The 18,299-nt window shown below is 41.1% G+C and overlaps 1 protein-coding gene across 1 annotated transcript; it reads right to left on the reverse strand.

The window, feature by feature from the left end:
* Positions 1-556: 556 nt before the first annotated feature.
* LOC138902862 (uncharacterized) lies at positions 557-997 on the reverse strand. The gene has a single exon (XM_070190762.1). The coding sequence runs from the start codon at positions 995-997 to the stop codon at positions 557-559; it is 441 nt and encodes a 146-aa protein (XP_070046863.1).
* Positions 998-18,299: the final 17,302 nt, after the last annotated feature.

The following is an 18,299-nucleotide window of genomic DNA, read 5'->3' on the forward strand; positions in this document are numbered from 1 at the left end:
GACAACACAACCCCTATAAACTCGTGCGGCCATAATAGACTCGCTTACCGGAGTAGATATAGAGAGCGGCCCAGGAAGCTGTTCCGGTTTGATCCCAAATTCCGTAGAAACATAAGGGGTAACATAGGATAAGGTGGAACCGGGATCAATAAGAGCATATACATCATGAGTTTGGACAGTCAATATACCTGTGACAACATCTGGAGAAGCCTCTGTACTCTGGCGACCACTCATAGCATAGAAACGGCTGGGTCCTCCTAAACTCTGCGCACCACCCCTAGATGCACCACGCCCTACTGGTGCTGGTGGGCCTCGAGCTGGAGGGGGTGCTAAAGATGTAGCAGCTGTAGAATTGGATGGATGTGCTGTGACCTATGAATATGACCCCTCAATCCACACCCATAACATATAGGTAAGTCCATATAACAGATCCCCGAGTGCATTTTCCCACACCTGGGGCATGGGGGCCTCTGCTGCTGCGGGAATCTCCCTCTTGATCGACCCTGATGTGGGGTCCCCTGCTGCCCTGATTGGGCTTGAAGCGACTCCCATGCTGCTAACTATGCCCTGCTGGCGGTGCACTAGCTGAAGACTGAGCATGAGATTGGGTTGGCCCTAATGACCCTCCCCTGAAAGCTGATCTTCCCCCACCAAATGACTTCTCAAAGTTTTCTGCGGACCGGGCCTTGCTGGTACCCTCTCGCTCCCTCCTGTTCTTCAACTTACGGTCCTCTGTAGCCTGAGCAAATGCTACCATTTTCCTATAGTTCATGTCTGAATTCAAGATAGCTGTAGCGGCCTCATTGATAACCAATGGGATAAGGCCCTGCACAAACCAGCGCACTTTAGCCTCCATAGTAGGCAACATGAGAATGGCATATTTGGACAGGCGCGTGAACTCTATGTGATACTCCCACACACTCCTACTCCCTTGCTTAAGATTCTTAAATTCTGCGGCACGGGCTACCCTAGTCTTAGCAAGTAATAAATGGTCCATAAAGGCATCCGCAAACTCACTCCATCTCGCTGGAGGGATCCCCTCCTCCCGAGAGTCCTCTCATAGATCAAACCAAGAATATGCCACCCCCTTCAGGTGGTAGGCGGCCAACTCCACTCCCTACGTCACAGTAGCACGTATAACCCGAAGAGTCTTATGCATCTCATCAATGAAGTTATGTGGTTCCTCCTCGGGATTAGCACCCGTGAACACTGGAGGATCCAACTGCAGAAATCTGTTCACCCTAGAACTAGTAGAATCCCCTTGCTGGCTAGAGGATGTAGGTGCAACATTCGACCTTTGGGCCTGAGAAGCCACTATCTAAGTTAGCATCTGAATAGCTCCCCTAAGATCCCCATCAAAAATACCAGAGCCGGAAGTTGGGGCTGGAGGTGGAATCGGAATATCAGGTGGAGGAACCGTTGCACCCTCAGTAGGTGTAGGAACTGGTGTGGCCTGGGCTGCTGTAGTGGAATCAGGTAATGTAGCACTCAGGGGATTATCCTAACCCCTCGGGTGTTCACCCACTTCATCAAATAAAGGTTCAACTGCCACTCCTAAGGCGGCGTTGGCTCCTTGGCCAGTTCTTGCTCTCTTCTTAGGTGTCATATACTGAAAGTTAAAGGAATGCACGAGTTAGAGGAGGAACAGTTGCACAATTAGTTTCATCGCACAATCCAGAGTATCAAAGAAGGGTATTGTTCCTAAATGTCCAAGTAGCCTCCAACTTATAGATATAGTCGACAACACACCGATAAGAAGGACACTACTAGACACGGCTCCGAGACATCCTAGGACACTTTAAAACCATAGGCTCTAATACCAAGTTTGTCACACCCTAACCTCGAGAAGCGTGACCGGCGCTCAACCGAGTGAACCCAGACGAGCAAGCCTAATAGATACTTTCTACCCAAATAACCCATGATCAAGAAAAGACATGATTTCATTAATTATACAGTAGGAGTCTCATTCGTACAATCCTAAATCATTTCATTAGCCATTTCGCTTTTAATTCCCAAAATACACATTTCTTATAGTTCAAGTGGAACAAGTGATCGAACGCAACACGACTTGTTTAACATTCCCAACACCGATATACAACCCACATAGTGTCTACGGAGCCTCTAAAGATAAAAAAGAGAGCAAAGATGGTGCCGGCAACAATGCCACGACGATACCTCAAAAGTGACCACAATATAAACAAAAGGTACAATACATGACACCAGAATGAAATGGGCCTCACCAAGTCCGCTGAGAAGAGGATGCAACACTATCTGCTATCCCACTGTCTACTATGCAACCACCTGCATCCATTTAAAGCTGCAGTGCCCCCGGCAAAAGGGACGTTAGTACCAGCGAATAGCACTAGTATGTATAGCTAAACACCAACTCAATAGAATGAATAATAATAATACAAGAGAAACAGTCAAGAATCAAATAATACTAAAACAACAAGTTAAGGATCATATACGTTTTCCAAGTCAATTTCCATATTATTAGATTGGGTGATCCTTAGTACCGATATTCCTTAATTCACAATGCCTCATTATTCTTCCACGGAGTCCGATCTCAGCCCGATCGGCTAGGCCGTGTCATTTGAGACATTGTCTCAATTTCATTATAACCTTCCAGCACAGTACCACCATGTGTGCGGCATGGCGTCCGATCACGGCCCGATAGACTAGGCCATCTCATTTGAGACATTACCACAATTTCATCCACAATACCACCGTGTTCTTACACGGAGTCCGATCTCGGCCCGATCGGCTAGGCCGTCTCATTTGAGACATTACCACAATTTCACTAGTCAATCATCTCACAACGTACTTCTTAACAATTACAAAGTCATTCTTGGAACTTGGTCGTAGTCCATAGTTCCAGACCTTTTTTCCACATTCAATATCATTATCAACAATAATAAGGCTTCCCATTCAAGACATTAAATTCACATATGAGCAATTTAGGAATCTTAGGCACATAGAGGCTTTTCATACCATTTGGCACAACAACCTTTATTTCGATCTTGACAGGAAGTCTTAATATTTCTAACACATATTCCACATTTTTGAACACATCCTCAATAACAAGATAACATGATGAAGCATTTAGAATAAATATTGAACTTACATGCTTCAACACAAACACGTTAGAAATCACCAATTCTATAATGATCAAGGGCTTACTCCAATTACATGCTCACTGTGGGGTTCGATTCTAAGAAGAATGCGGGTTTAGCCAACATACCTTAATTGAGCTCCTTAAAACTCTAAGATGTTCCGGAATATTAGCCACTTTAATCTATTTTAGCAATATAACAAAATTGAACCGAAATTAGGAAGATGAACATGGTTTTAGCTCATTTGAGCATATTATCAAATACTAGGTGTGCATCAATGTTTTAAGCCCCTCTTTGTGGAAGATTCCATCTTTCCCCAACCCATTCTCTATCATTGTTAGCTCACAAACTTCCCACATACCTTAGGAACACATGCATGCAAAGTAAGCACTCCCATCCCCATGAATTACCTCACTAATGGTCCATTCTAGTTACATTTTGAAATTAAGAGTTTAGGTGATAGAATCTTGCCTCTTAGGAAGAAGACCTAGTTGCCTCTCTTGATAATCTTCAAGATTTTAATTGAACATTGAAGAACAATGTGATAAAAATCACTTCTCCCACTAGGACTCTCTCTATCACTCTAAAATTATCATAAAATATGATCAAAATGGCCCATGGGGTGTGTTTTAACGAAATAGGGTCAGGTTTAAAAACCCCAAAAATGAAGCTCCGAAACAAGGTCTGCGATCGCATAATCGATATGCGGACCGCATATCGGTCTCATAATTGCTGACCAAAATGACCAAAAATACTGACTGCGTCTGCGGTCACTATACGGCCCGCATAACGGTTCTGCGGTCACATAATGCCCCGCAAAACAATTATGCGGTCGCATAGTCGACTGCATAATTATTTCCAGACTGACCCTTACCTGCCTCACTTTACGGGGCCTTACAAGCAAGGCAAATGGCCCGATCCCAAAAAAATATAATTTTGCCGAGGTGAACAGCCCGATCCTATAAGAATATGATACTTTATTGGGACCTTGACCCCCTCACAAATAAACATATGTGTTATAAAATTAAAGGACGCTTTTTGATGAAAACGCACAACGCGAGAGAAATACATAAGGGGAGCACAATTATTATGTGGCTAAATCAAGTAGCTCGTCAAATCTCTACAATAGCGAGTCTATTACTCTACGCAATCCTAGTCTCAGGTCGTAACGCATAATAAAGGAATTCAACAGGCAAGGATAACTCAAATAGTACAATTAAAGTATGACATAAATCTAAGTCTACCCGGACAAATTAGGAATCCTAGCATACGCATAGACACTCGTCACCTCATACGTACGTAACTCCCACAACATGTAGCACATAAGAATATAACACCTACGGGGTGAATTCCCCCTCACAGGGTTAGACAAGAGACTTACCTCACTCTGATGTTCCATAACCGGCCCCAATATCCCTCAACCTCCTTGATTCAAAGCCAAACGTTCTGAAACTAGTCAAACAATGTACAAATCAATCAAAATATACTCCAATGCTTAAAATTAAATAATTTATAACAATTTCCAACTCCGCTCGAAAAGTCAATAAAGTCAACCCCCGGGCCCACGCACCCGGATTTCAAATATTTTCGAAGATAAACTTTACCCATAACATCACAAACTCAAATATATAATTTATTTCAAATTTCACGTCCAATTTCGTGGTCAAAATCCAAGTCATGCCTCTTAGATTGCTTTTGATGAAATGGTGGATGCAGAAGAGCAGGAATGATGCACATAAGCTTCTCCTGGATACACTCCCAATAATCATTTGCTGGAACCTTTGGAAAAACAGATGCAGATATGGCTCCAAGCAATCATCTATGATCAGAGTTCTATTCCACATCAACTCTGACATCAACCTTCTCCTCAGAGCCACTTATCCTTCCTTTCACTGGCCTCTTAATTGGAATGAACTTTACTCCACAGTTGAAACAATGCAACATCACATATGCACATCACAGGTGACTTGGCACAAACCTGAGGATGGATTTGTCAAGCTGAACAGTGATGGCAGTGCCCTCAACAATCCAGGAAAAATTGGTATAGGGGAAATTGTTAGAGATCATCTGGGGAGATTTATCCATGCCATAGCAAGTCCACTTGAAGAAGGAACCAATAACATGGAAGAAACTGAAGCAGACATTATTGGCATGATATGGTGCTTGGAGAATGGCCACTTCAAAGTGCATTTAGAAGCTGACTCTGCACTACTTGTTCATTAGATTAACCATGAATCTAAGCCTCCTTGGAGCTTGGAGATGCAGCTGCAGAAACGGATTGGCCTCTGCTCCTAGTGTCATGAATTCAAATATTCTCATGTTTATATGGAAGATAATTGTCCTGCTGATTCTTTATCTAAGCTCAGCCATGATGTTCCTCAAATCACCCATTTTGAGAACATTCTTGACCTTACCAGGCAAATCAGAAGTCAAATCAGACTTGACCAAATGAACACCCTAGCTTTCAGACATAAGAAAACAAGCAAACTTCAGCCTTCATCAAATCACACTTCCACCTCCAATTCTAATGGATATGGTTGAACATCAGAAATATATGGGAGCAGATCATACAGTCCAAACACAAAAGTTCTGGGGTAGCAATTTCAATCATACCAGCTTGCTCAAACTCTTCAGGAAAAGGGCTATGACACTATGTTTTCATCTAACCATTTTTTCCTTTTTTTGAAGGTTAATTCACTCATATCCTGCCTTATCTACTGCTTCATTTTCACTGTGTGGTATCAATACCTTTGGTGTTCATTCTGCTGGAAATAAATCAAGGGATAGGAGCAGGCATTTGGTGCCATCTCTATGGGTACACTTGGATTCCAAAACATCACCAACACAAACAAAAGCACCATCTCCTAAGGACACACACACACATACACCTTCCTTGTCCTCTATCAGAAGAAACATAAACAACAACACCACAAACATCCTCATCACCCATACCTGCAACTCAGGCCCACACCAAGCAACCAGGAATCCAGTTGTACACCACACCATCATCACGAAGCTACTACCATCCAACAATCCAAATCAACTTCAATGTTTCCAAAAACCAAAACACCACCACCATACCAGCCTTTCTTTAGGGCCCAGTAAACACAAGAACCTGGATGCCCACCCATCTGACAGAAATGTCATGTTTTTCTCTAACCATGATTTTTCTTTTGCATGTACATATAGTTTAAAACAATTGACATACCCTCAATGTGTGGTATTAGTACTTACAGTTCTCATCCTATTAAGGGTGTATCAATTGACTAAATCTAGTAGCATCTACAAGATTAAGCATAATCATGTCCAATACCTACTTAAAGGATTCACATAAACTCACCAACACCAGCTTCCTGAAATCCACCCTAGCAGTTGGTATCTCCAGTTCTACCCCCAGAAACAACAAGAACCTGGGTACATATATCATCACCTCTATTCAGTGTTCAAAGAGCAGCGACTCACAAGACTTGCAACTCACTGCTATCAATGCCTGCAATTCCACAAAGATTAACACAAACCAATCCAAGCAGCCTTTATTTTTAACTTATTTGTTGCTTTTTGCAAGTACAAGAGACAGGTTTATATTATTGATGCATTTGCAAAGCGTGGTATTGGCATCTTAGATGCTCAATCTCTTGCAAGTGTACCAATTACCTTGGGCCTATCACAAGGATTCTGCAAATTTGTCACAACAGGCAAACATTTCTGGTAGGATCCTTCAGCTACCCTTTAAAGCTAGATTGAGATTTAGGTAATGGGCCTTGGCTCCCGAGCGAGAACGATAAATAGGCGAGAGAATCCTTAGGTTTTTCAACCCACCTATACAACTTGTTACACAAACATGCAGCTCTCAGAAGGACACTACTACACACACCAGGACCTCAACACCTAATCACCAACATCCAGCACCTTATTCTTCAACTCATCAGTAGAAAGTTCCTGATCAAATGGATTCTTTCAGACACCAGCACCAGCTTGCTTCCTCTGCAGGCACTCAGCAGGACACACTAGGGGCCCAAACCTAGTTATCCTGCATTTCCCTATCAGCTCATAGAAGCAAAAGTTTATAGAATGCAGCAGCTCACTCAGGAAGGATGTTGCGTATGAAAGTCCCTACTCCATGTCACCAGTTAAACCTGCCTGCCTCAAAGTATTCTGGATGAAAGAAGCAGGCATCTGCTCATTCTCTTTTGTCTAAAACATCATACAACAGCAGCAGTTCTTCCCAGTTACATGGGTGAATTTGTTAGGTATCTTCAACTTGGCTTTCTTTAGCCTCAATGTCAGAGCCAAGTTGAAGATAGTTTCTAGCACAATCGATTGTTTTTTGCCATACTCCATAGGAAGAATCTACATTTACTCTAGATGTAGGTCTTGTTGTATATGAAAGATGACCTTCCTACTCATCTGTTTAGTTGATTTAGGATCATTTCTGCATTTTTGTATAGTTGACCTAGGCTCACTTCACATTGTTTTTGTATACACAATTGTCTATCACTTAAGGATAGGCAATTGGCACATCATCATAGGTCTAACTCATCAAAATTTTTAGGATTCACTTGGTCGTCATGTTTGGATGACCAAGTGTATATCCGTCATAGTTTTGGAGGTAAGGTTCATGTCCCCCTCCTTTGTTGTACTTTACTTATATATATATATATATATATATATATATATATATATATATATATATATATATTATATAACCCTAGGCACAATGCCTAGTGGAATTATTATTAAACAAAATCAAAATACGATTTCTAGGTTTGTCATCAAATATCCCACAATTTTCCACAATTTCCATGCTAAATCTTTATAGAATCCATGTAATTAACTTACAATGTGTAGGAATTACTTACCTTGCAATAGATGATGAAATTCTTGCCTCTAAGAGCATCCTCGCCCAACCAAATGCAAAATGTGAGAGAAATGGGCTAAGCCCCAAAATAAAGTCTTAATAACATCCTCAAATATCTCATTTGTGACATGAGGCTCGCAAATGCGATGGACACAAAAGAAAAATTGGCATCGCAAATGCGAAGCCCGGCCAACACTTTCTGCATCGCATATGCGAGCTCGCAAAAGCGACAGTCTGTTTGCAAATGCAAACTCCCCTTCCCCAGCCCATCTTTGCAAAAGCAAGAATGATCTCGCAAATGCAGCTATCGCAAATGCGAGAACAATGCACCAGAACTAGCTGAACCTCTAAAAACTCTTCCGGAACGCGTCCAAACTCATTCGAGCCCTCGGGGCTCCAAACCAAACATCCACACAAGTCTACAAACATAACACAAACTTGCTTGCATGATCAAAACACCAAAATAACCTCTAGAATCACGAATCGAATGACAAAACGCATAAAAATAACCATGAACTTCTAGAATTGCAACCAATCGTTCGAACCACATCAAATCAACTCCGAATGACACCAAATTTTGCAGGCAAGTTCCAAATGACGAAACAGACCTATTCCATGTCCCAAACCAAAAATTCGAACCCGATAGCCTTAGAGTCAAACCATGGTCAAACTTAGTAAAAATTCCAAACTTTCAAACATTCAAACTTCGACGAACGCGTCCAATTCATACTTAAACATCCCGGAATGATGCCAAACTTTATGCACAAGTCAAAAATCACAATACGAACCTATTCCAAAGTCCACTTCAAACCAAACTTAGGAAATTCTAAAACCTTCAAAATGCCAACTTTCCATATTAAGCATCGAAATGCTCCCAGACCACCTGTTACTCAACCCGAACATACACCCAAGTTCGAAATCATTATACGAACATATTGGAACCTTCAAATTCTGATTCCGAGGTCATTTACTCAAAAGTCAAACCTTAGTCAACTCTTTCAATTTATAAGTTCCGAATTGAGAATGTTTCCTTCTGAAACAACTCCAAACTTTTGCGAAATCCAATTCCGACCACACGTACAAGTTGTAATACATTAAGTGAAGCTACTCAAGGCCTCAAACCACCGAACGACATGCTAGAGCTCAAAATGACATGTTGGGTCGTTACATTCTCCCCCACTTAAACATACGTTCGTCCTTGAACGTGCCAAGAATTGCTCCGGAGTTGCCTCAAAATCATTGCATAACCCCTTGTGCATCTACCCGTGCCACCACAACCCAGGTGAATACATTTTCTCGAGCCAGGCTGAAGATCCTCCCTTTTATTTAGTCAATAAGCCTTAGGACCAAATTCCAACCTCCAAATTTCTCTACAAGACCCGATTCTAACATATGAACACAGTATTAATCTCCACACGCTGAACCCACACATGATCATGCACCCATGCTGACGTCGCACAATGCACCGCATAACTCATTTTCCCTTGGTAACCTCCTCCAAGCACAACAGCTACAAATTCACTGACCTGACGCCTGTAATATACCTCAAAACACATATAAATCCAGTCTCAACCCTCACAATACTGCAACGATGAAAGAGATACATAGGAACTCATAACCACCCGTTAAATCAATAACTCACGGAGTTCCTCCGCTCGACAAGCCTTTTTCCCTTTAATACACCTTATATAAATCTGACCGCATCGATTTCAGGGCCAATAACCTCGTCTCACCCAGTACAAGCTGCTCAGGCAATAAGCCACCTCAAACACTGACCAAGATCTCATATGACGCCATCAATGCACCAACAAGCTACAACTTGAATATGACACATAAGGGAGAACGAACTATGGAAAAGAACCACCCAGCCCACGTAACGAATAAAACTGCTGAACAGATGCTATGAACCCTTCTCAGTGAATAAGAAACAAAATACAAAGAAATAAGTATAGGGAACCGCACTCAACATCTCATTGTTGCGGTGTGCAACCCGATCCACACATGATACCGTTGTGGCGTGCAACTAGATCCAAACAACATACCTGTGGCGGCGTGCCATCCGATCCACACATAATAATAAATAAGGAAATACCCATCAAGCCATAATACTTATACGAAATACCTGAATATCGGCCACAAGCACGCCAAGTGCATAAATACGACTCTGCGGAGACGGATAGCGCTATGCGCCACAAAACTCGAGCTCGACTAAGGTGCAATAATGACCAGCTACATAGGACGACAATGCTCGTGTAAATAACCAAGTTGTCTCACAACCCATATGGCATAATATAGTGTTACATAGGATAGTTGACGACAGGAATAACATCCAACACCCAAAGACTCCTCCATAAATAGTGCTATGCTAAATGAACACCTCTGACCTGATGTAGAGAATACAATTCACATTAGATCTACTAGAGGACCTCAAACCGATTCCGATCATCCTATACTGGGCCAATAACCTTCCAAGAATCCACAATGACCCTATTCATAACACATAAGAGTAACCATCAAATCCAGAACAAACCCCCCACAGTCTGTAACCAAATAAATAGAGCGCCTCTTAGTCATAATCTCTCCCATTTGCGACTGTATCAAAATCTCCATACCTGATTTAAGTTTCCAACAGTTGGATGACCTACACGTCCCACTTATACGGTCTTCCCTTGGAATATACTCTCACAACCTTCCACACCAGGTAGTAAAATCTGAACGTTAATGGCCATCGACCATGCTATTTCTATAATACTGGCCAAGCATCTGCATTTCAATACCCAACACTCCTACAACAAAACAGACCATCCTCAGGCTGCCCAAAAATAGTACCAGCATACTCTGAACATTTGAAATCCTCCCCCGGTCCTTCGAGCTCATGACATTCTTATCAACACCGAACTGCAACCTTGACCCTCAACTTCTAATTTCCATACCGCTCACTGCGCTTATCATGCCGCTACGTGAGAGTACAAGAATTTCATCATCACTCCTGAACCACAAATAGAATAAACACTCCATCATCTAGAACCCCTTTCACTCAACACATTTCAGAGGAACAATTTCAACACGCAACCGAATTCCCATAATCGCAGAAAACACAAACCTCAAGTTGTAGTCTAAACCACCATGACTCTTCCGATATCCATCTACACATAACAAACCCTCAAACAACACTCATCCCGAGTGACCCCAAATCACGAGACCACATCGTCTCAACATCCATAAGCCATTTTATACTCTCTTCATGCACTCAATAGTATCTCCCACTAATACATTGCGCTGATTAGATCTTCTACGAATCTGAAGTTGTTTCTCTCACCTCTCTACCACCGCACCGCAGACGCGATGACAACATAGAATACTCCAAGTACCCTTCACACTCTGCTGCAAAACCCCATCTTCAGCCACATAATGAACCCAAAAAATCCTTAAGCACCATACCTTAAATCTTGAATCCACCAAGACCATTACTGAGAGTCGCCCACACTAATCCAGTCTCGATTATTTAACCAAATAACTAGTGCTCCATTAGAACATGAGCACTCCCATGAAGCATCTGGATGAATCTTTTTCCTTGCCTATCACATCCACAGAAGCATAACTTCTGAGCCATCCTCAGCACATGCACACGAATCAATAAGGAGAAATGTAACACATATACGTCAAACTTCCTCATACAAAATTTCTCGTTTCCTTGGTCATAACTAATCCACCAAAGCACCGATAACCCAAAACCATACAGGCACACGGCCACGTGACTCAATTATAGACAGTGGGCTCCCCCACTTAGCTTTACACTAAATCACATAGATCCAAACCCCACAACGACCAATTCTTCCCAGTTACCATGATCCCACGTTGTTGCTCAGCCAAATTTATCATAAGTTCTTGTTGGACTAATAATAACACATCCCGAATTACCCGCCACAATCGTACACTCCACCTCCTAACTTCATTGCTATAGTTGCATCCATCATGAAATCAACTAACCTCCCTTGGTCCGCACTAACCCGCCATCCGTAAGAATCCCTTCATTCGTTAACATCATCCAAAGGTCCACAATATGTTATCAATCCCTTCTCGCCACGTTCAAAATTTCCTAGGCCTATAACCACCTCAGAGATCATCTCCTTCGAGCCATCAACACTGGAAACGCCGATTCGATCCTGAAGTCGCAACACACAACCATTTCTGATAACTTCTTCTTAGGTTCCATCTCACAACACTATGCCCAGAGGCAAACAAATGAAGATCAACATGCCGATGAGCCTCAACGCATTCAATCGAGGACGGTGACATCATAATATTAACAAGAGTCCCTCCAAACTCGAAAGTATCAATTCTCGACCGTAGGCAACACAAACACTGGGCTGAAATGACTAACACCCCTCCATACGGCGAAGACAATAGCCCACTCAAATACGTAGGGAGAAACATCCAGCACCACATCTGCGGTAGCTTTACAACTCCTCAATGCCCAATTGGTAACAAGTGCTCAACACCGTATAAGAATGAGAAGAAAGGAAATGAAGGCATAAGCCTTAATGGAATTCAAATCGCACGACGAGGAATCAAGAAGGGAAGTGCTTCTAACATCCATGTAGTCTCTCGAAGATAAGTACAGACGTCTCTGTACCGATCCGCAATACTCTACTAGACTTGTTCATGCCTCGTGAGACCTAAGTGAACCTAACACTCTGATACCAAGCTGTCACAACCCAAAATCCACAATAGGCTGTGATGGCATCTAACGCCACCGTCAGGCAAGCCAACAGTGATTAACCAACTTAGATACTCATTTCATTATCTTTAAAATCGCAAATCCCATTAAAGAGATAGAGTGAAATCTGATACCGGTAGAACACTCGTGATTTTATGAAGCTGCCGAGGCGAACGGCCCGATCCCATACGAGTATTTATAGAAATGTCGAGGCGAATGACCTGATACCATAAGAATGTTTCATGAAGCTGCGGAGGCGAATGGCTTGATCCCATAAGAATATTTAAAGAAATGCCGAGGCGAACAGCCCAATCCCATAAGAATATGATACTGGCAAGGCGAACGGCCCGATCCCATAAGAATATGATACTTTAACGGGTCCTTAACCCCACTCACGAATAAACAGGTGAGTTATGAAATTTAAGGAAGCTTTTCGATGATAACGCACAACGCGTGAGAAATCCGTAAGGGGAGCAAAATTATTCCGCGGCTAAATAAAGTAGCTCATCAAATCTCTAAAATAGCGAGTCTATCACTCTACGCAAGCCTAGTCTTAGGTCGTAGCGCATAATAAAGAAATTCAACAGGCAAGGATAATTCAAATAGTACAATTAAAGCATGGCCTAAACCTAAGTCTACCCGTACAAATCAGGAATCCTAGCATACGCACGGATACTCATCACCTCATACGTGCGTAGCTCCCACAACATGTAGCACATAATAATATTACACTTACAGGGTGAATTCCCCCTCACAAGGTTAGACAGGAGACTTACCTCTCTCCGAAGTTCCATAACCGACCCTAATGCCTCTCCAACTCCTCAACTCAAAACCAAACGATCCGAAACTAGTCAAACAATGTGAAAATCAATCAAAATATACTCCAATGCTTAAATTTAATACATTTATAAAAATTCCCAACTCTGCTCGAAAAGTCAATAAAGTCAACCCTCGGGCCCACGCGCCTGGAGATTCCAAAAATATTCGAAGATAAACTTTACCCATAACATCACGAACTCAAATATATAATTTATTACAAATTCCACGTCCAATTTCGTGGTCAAAACCTAAAAATACGATTTCTAGGTTTTTCTTCAAAAATCCCACAATTTTCCACAATTTCCATGTTATATCCTTATAGAATCCATGTAATTAACTTACAATGTTTGGGAATTACTTACCTTGCAATAGATGATAAAACTCTTGCCTCCAAGAGCTCCAAAAATCGCCCAACCAAATGAAAATGTGAGAGAAATGGGCTAAGCTCCGAAATGAAGTCTTAATAACAGCCTCAGATGTTGAATTTGCGACATAAGGCTTGCAAATGCGATGGACGCAAAAGCAAAATTAGCGTCGCAAATGCGAAGGCCGGCCAACACTGTCTGTGTCGCAAATGCGACAAAAGTCTCTCGCAAATGCGGCTATTGCAAATGCGATAACAACGTCGCAAATGCGAGAACAGTGCACCAGAACCATCTGAACCTCTAAAAACTCTTCCGAAACACGTCCAAAACTCATTCGACCCCTCGGGGCTCCAAACCAAACATACAAACAAGTTTTAAAACATAACTCGAATTTGCTCGCGCGATCAAAACACCAAAATAACCTCTAGAATCATGAATCGGACACAAAAATGCATAAACAAAACCATGAACTTCTAGAATTGCTACCAATCGTCATCCACATCAAATCAACTCCAAATGACACAAAAATTTGCAAGCAAGTTCCAAATGACGAAACGGACCCAAGTCCCGAACCAAAAAATCCGAACCCGATAGCCTTAGAGTCAAACCATGGTCAAACTTAGAAAAAATTCCAAACTTTTAAACATTCAAACTTTGACTAACGCGTCTGATTAATACTTACACATCCCGGAATGACGCCAAACTTTACTCACAAGTCACAAATCATGATACGAACCTATTCCAAGGCTCGAAACCCCAAAACGGACATCGATAACACCAAAGTACACTTCAAACAAAACTAAGGAAATTCTAAAACCTTCAAAATGCCAACTTTTCATATTAAGAACTGAAATGCTCCCGGACCACCCGATACTCAACCCGAACATATGCCCAAGTCCGAAATCATTATACTAACATATTGGAACCTTCAAATCCAGATTCTGAGGTAATTTACTCAAAAGTCAAACCTTAGTCAACTCTTCCAACTTAAAGCTTCCGAATTGAGAATTTTTCCTTCCGAAATAACTCTAAACTTTCCGAAATCCAATTCCGACCACAAGTACAAGTCGTAATACACGAAGTGAAGATACTCAAGGCCTCAAACCGCCGAACGACGTGCTAGAGCTCAAAACAACCGGTCAGGTCATTACAATTGTGATTGAAATTGAGAAATGTGAATACGAGGCGGTACCTCGATTGTCTCGTATTCACTTCAAGGTATACCAGATCCATATCCGTAAGCCTTGGAGGTACCACCTCGTATTCACTTTTCTTAATTTCAATCACAATCTTTCCTTATACCGCCGCATGAGCCTTACATTTGAAAATATGTTTTGAAAACAGTTCTTCCGAAATAGCTACATGCACTTTAGCCCACTTTATGACGTCGCGTGGCTTCAGGTAGTTCTCCTATAAGCAACAAGTACATAAGTCCCACCTTATACCGCCGCATACACATCAGCCCAAGCCTCAAACCGTCGCATGTGCATCAATATCATATCACAATAACAATTCACACCACAAGTGCCCACATATCACAACTTGCCAATAACAACAATATCAATGTTTCCACAGAAATAGCCCATGGCTCCACCACAATGTATAAAAGAATATCAACAACAACAATGGACGAAAATGCTCAATAAGATAGATGTTTCAACAATAACCAACATCCCCTCAACGTATTAACGACTTTCACAACTTCAACACCAAGTAACTCAACAATGAGAAAATAATGTATTACCACGGTATTAGATAAGACTAACTCGCAATAAAGGAAATAATATTTAACAATGAGTCTCGAATAATAGAAGTCAACAAGTAAAGGGATAACATGAACAATTAATTCAAACAATGATAATTAACAATGAAGAGATATCAAGTAACAACAAAGGAGACAATAAGTTCAACTAAAGCATGGGAGAAATTTAGCAAGTAGCCTAAACCGGTCAAATACTACATACAACCCGTATACCCACTCGTCACCTTGCGTACACAGATTTCACTTAGCATAATTTTATCAAACAATACCAATCCTAAGGGGTAATTCTCCCACACGAAGTTAGGCAAGACACTTACCTCAACTAGGCCATTTCAACAGTTAGAAATAGCTTTTCCCTTAAAATCCTCCTCCACATGGCTCAAGTCTAACCAAAATCGACTCAATATCATCAAACAATGCTAGGGAATTCAATTGCAATAGATAAAGTTAAGATCTTTACCCTTTTCCCAAAAAATCAACAAAAGTCAATCCGAGACCCGCCCCGTCAAAACCTGGGTCCAATGGTAGATTCTTTCTACCCAGGACCCCACGAGTTCATATATGTGACTAGTTTAAAAATTCGAGTCCAAATCGACTCTCAAAACTCAATTTCTTACTTTTTTCAAAAACTTGACAAAGTTTCACAAACTTGTACTTTGATTCATATTATTTTGATGTTAAAATCTAAGATATGTTGATGGAATATGATTAGAAATAGATTAGAATTACTTACGCTAGGTTTGTTGGTGAAAATCCCCTCTCCAAATCGTCTCCTACCGAGTCTAGGATTCAAAAATGAGAGAATGAACTCAAAAATCCCGTCCCTCAACTATTTGATCAGTCGTAGATGTCGCAAATGCGACCTGGAGTTCACAATTGCGAACCCCCCAAATGAGAAGAATCCCTTGAAAAAGCGAAGACCCTCCCATCTCTGATGTCATCGCAATTGCGATAAAAAGTTCACAATTGCGAACCTTGGGCCTCCGCAAATGCGACCATGTAGATCGCAAATACGAACAAGCTCTCCCTAGGTGATTATCACAAATGCAAACACTGGGTTCGCAAATGCAAACCCAGCAGACTTGGCCTACCTTCATAAATGCTTCTGGCCTGTGCAGAAAACCAGCAAACTTTAATTCCAACAACATTCCGCTAAGCATCTGAAACTCACTCGAGCCCTCGGGCCTCCAAAACAAACATCAACACAAGTCTAAAAATATCATACAAATTCGCTTGCGTGATCAAAACACAAGAATAACATCTAAAACAACAAATTGAGCTCTAAAACGCATGAATTTTAAAGAAATTTTCAAGAATTTCTAGAATTACGAGTAATCGTCCGAAGCCTATCAAATCAGCCCAAATGACACCAAATTTTGCAGACAAGTTCTAAATTCCATAACGGACATTTTCCAAGTCCCAAAATCAAATTCCGAGCTTGATAGCTAAAATTCAACCTACGGTCAAACTTTTCAACTTAAAATTGCTAAATTTTGGCAAATCAATACAAATCAACCTACGGCCTTCCAAAATCAATTTTGGGCATACACCCAAGTCTGAAATCACGATACAAAGCTATTGGAGTCATAAAAACATAGTTCCGGGGTCGCATTCATAAAAAGTCAAAGTTTGGTCAATATTTTTAAATTTAAACTTCTAAGTCAAGAATCAAGGGTCCAAATCAACTCGAAAGCTTCCCGGAATGAAACTAATTAATCCCGCAAGTTATAAAGGCATAAACACACAAGTGTGAAGTAATAAAAGGGGTAATGGGGCAAAATTACATAAAATGATCGATCGGGTCATTACAGACTTGCGCGAGATAGGTAATATCTTTGACTTCTTCATTAGAGTAAATGAATGGGTATTGAAAAACTAGTGCTTTTGAGTCAAATCTTGAGGCTAGGATATTATGGAATATGCTTAGTCTATTTTAAATATTCTTGGCATGATGAGTTAGGAGAATTGCATGAAAAGTTCGATGTCTCTCTAAAATATAGTCTTATTGCTCGAGGACGAGCAATGGTCTAAGTGTGGGGTGTAGATGGTAGGCTGTAAAGATGAATTTTGGTCTTCCTTCACCTATTATTGACTGCATTTCGATCATGTTTGAGCTTTAATGTGAAGAATTTGCACTTATTATGTGATTTGTATGTTCATGACTTATATCTGAGCTAAAGTGGAATATAAAGCTCTGAAGTCTAAGTAAAATCATAAACAATCACCCGAGATCATGTCCGAGGATCAAGGACTGACTATGCATACTAAAATTTGAACAAAAACGAGTGTTGACGAAAAAAATGAACTAGTGGTACAGGGGGCGTAGCATAGAGCGAGGCATTAGTGCAAATTTTTGTTAGAGACTACAAAAGTTCAGAGAGTCAACATTTGAAGATTTGTACTAGCACTACGCACAATGCCTAGCAGAGGGCGTAGAATTAATATAATTTTCTTACAGATTTTCCCATTTCGTCTCATTAAGGGTATTTTGGTCTAGGTACACCCATACTCGGTATAACTGTAAACACTATATTTTAAGGGGGATTCAACCTAGGAGAGTTTTGGAGAGCTACTACGGCTTGAATACACAAGATTTCATCAATTATCTTGCCAACAATCGATGCAAAATAGGAGTTTGTATCAGTTCATTATCTTTGATGTT

The sequence above is a fragment of the Nicotiana tomentosiformis genome, chromosome 12 (genome assembly GCF_000390325.3).
Source record: "Nicotiana tomentosiformis chromosome 12, ASM39032v3, whole genome shotgun sequence".
In the NCBI taxonomy this organism is placed as follows: domain Eukaryota; kingdom Viridiplantae; phylum Streptophyta; class Magnoliopsida; order Solanales; family Solanaceae; genus Nicotiana; species Nicotiana tomentosiformis.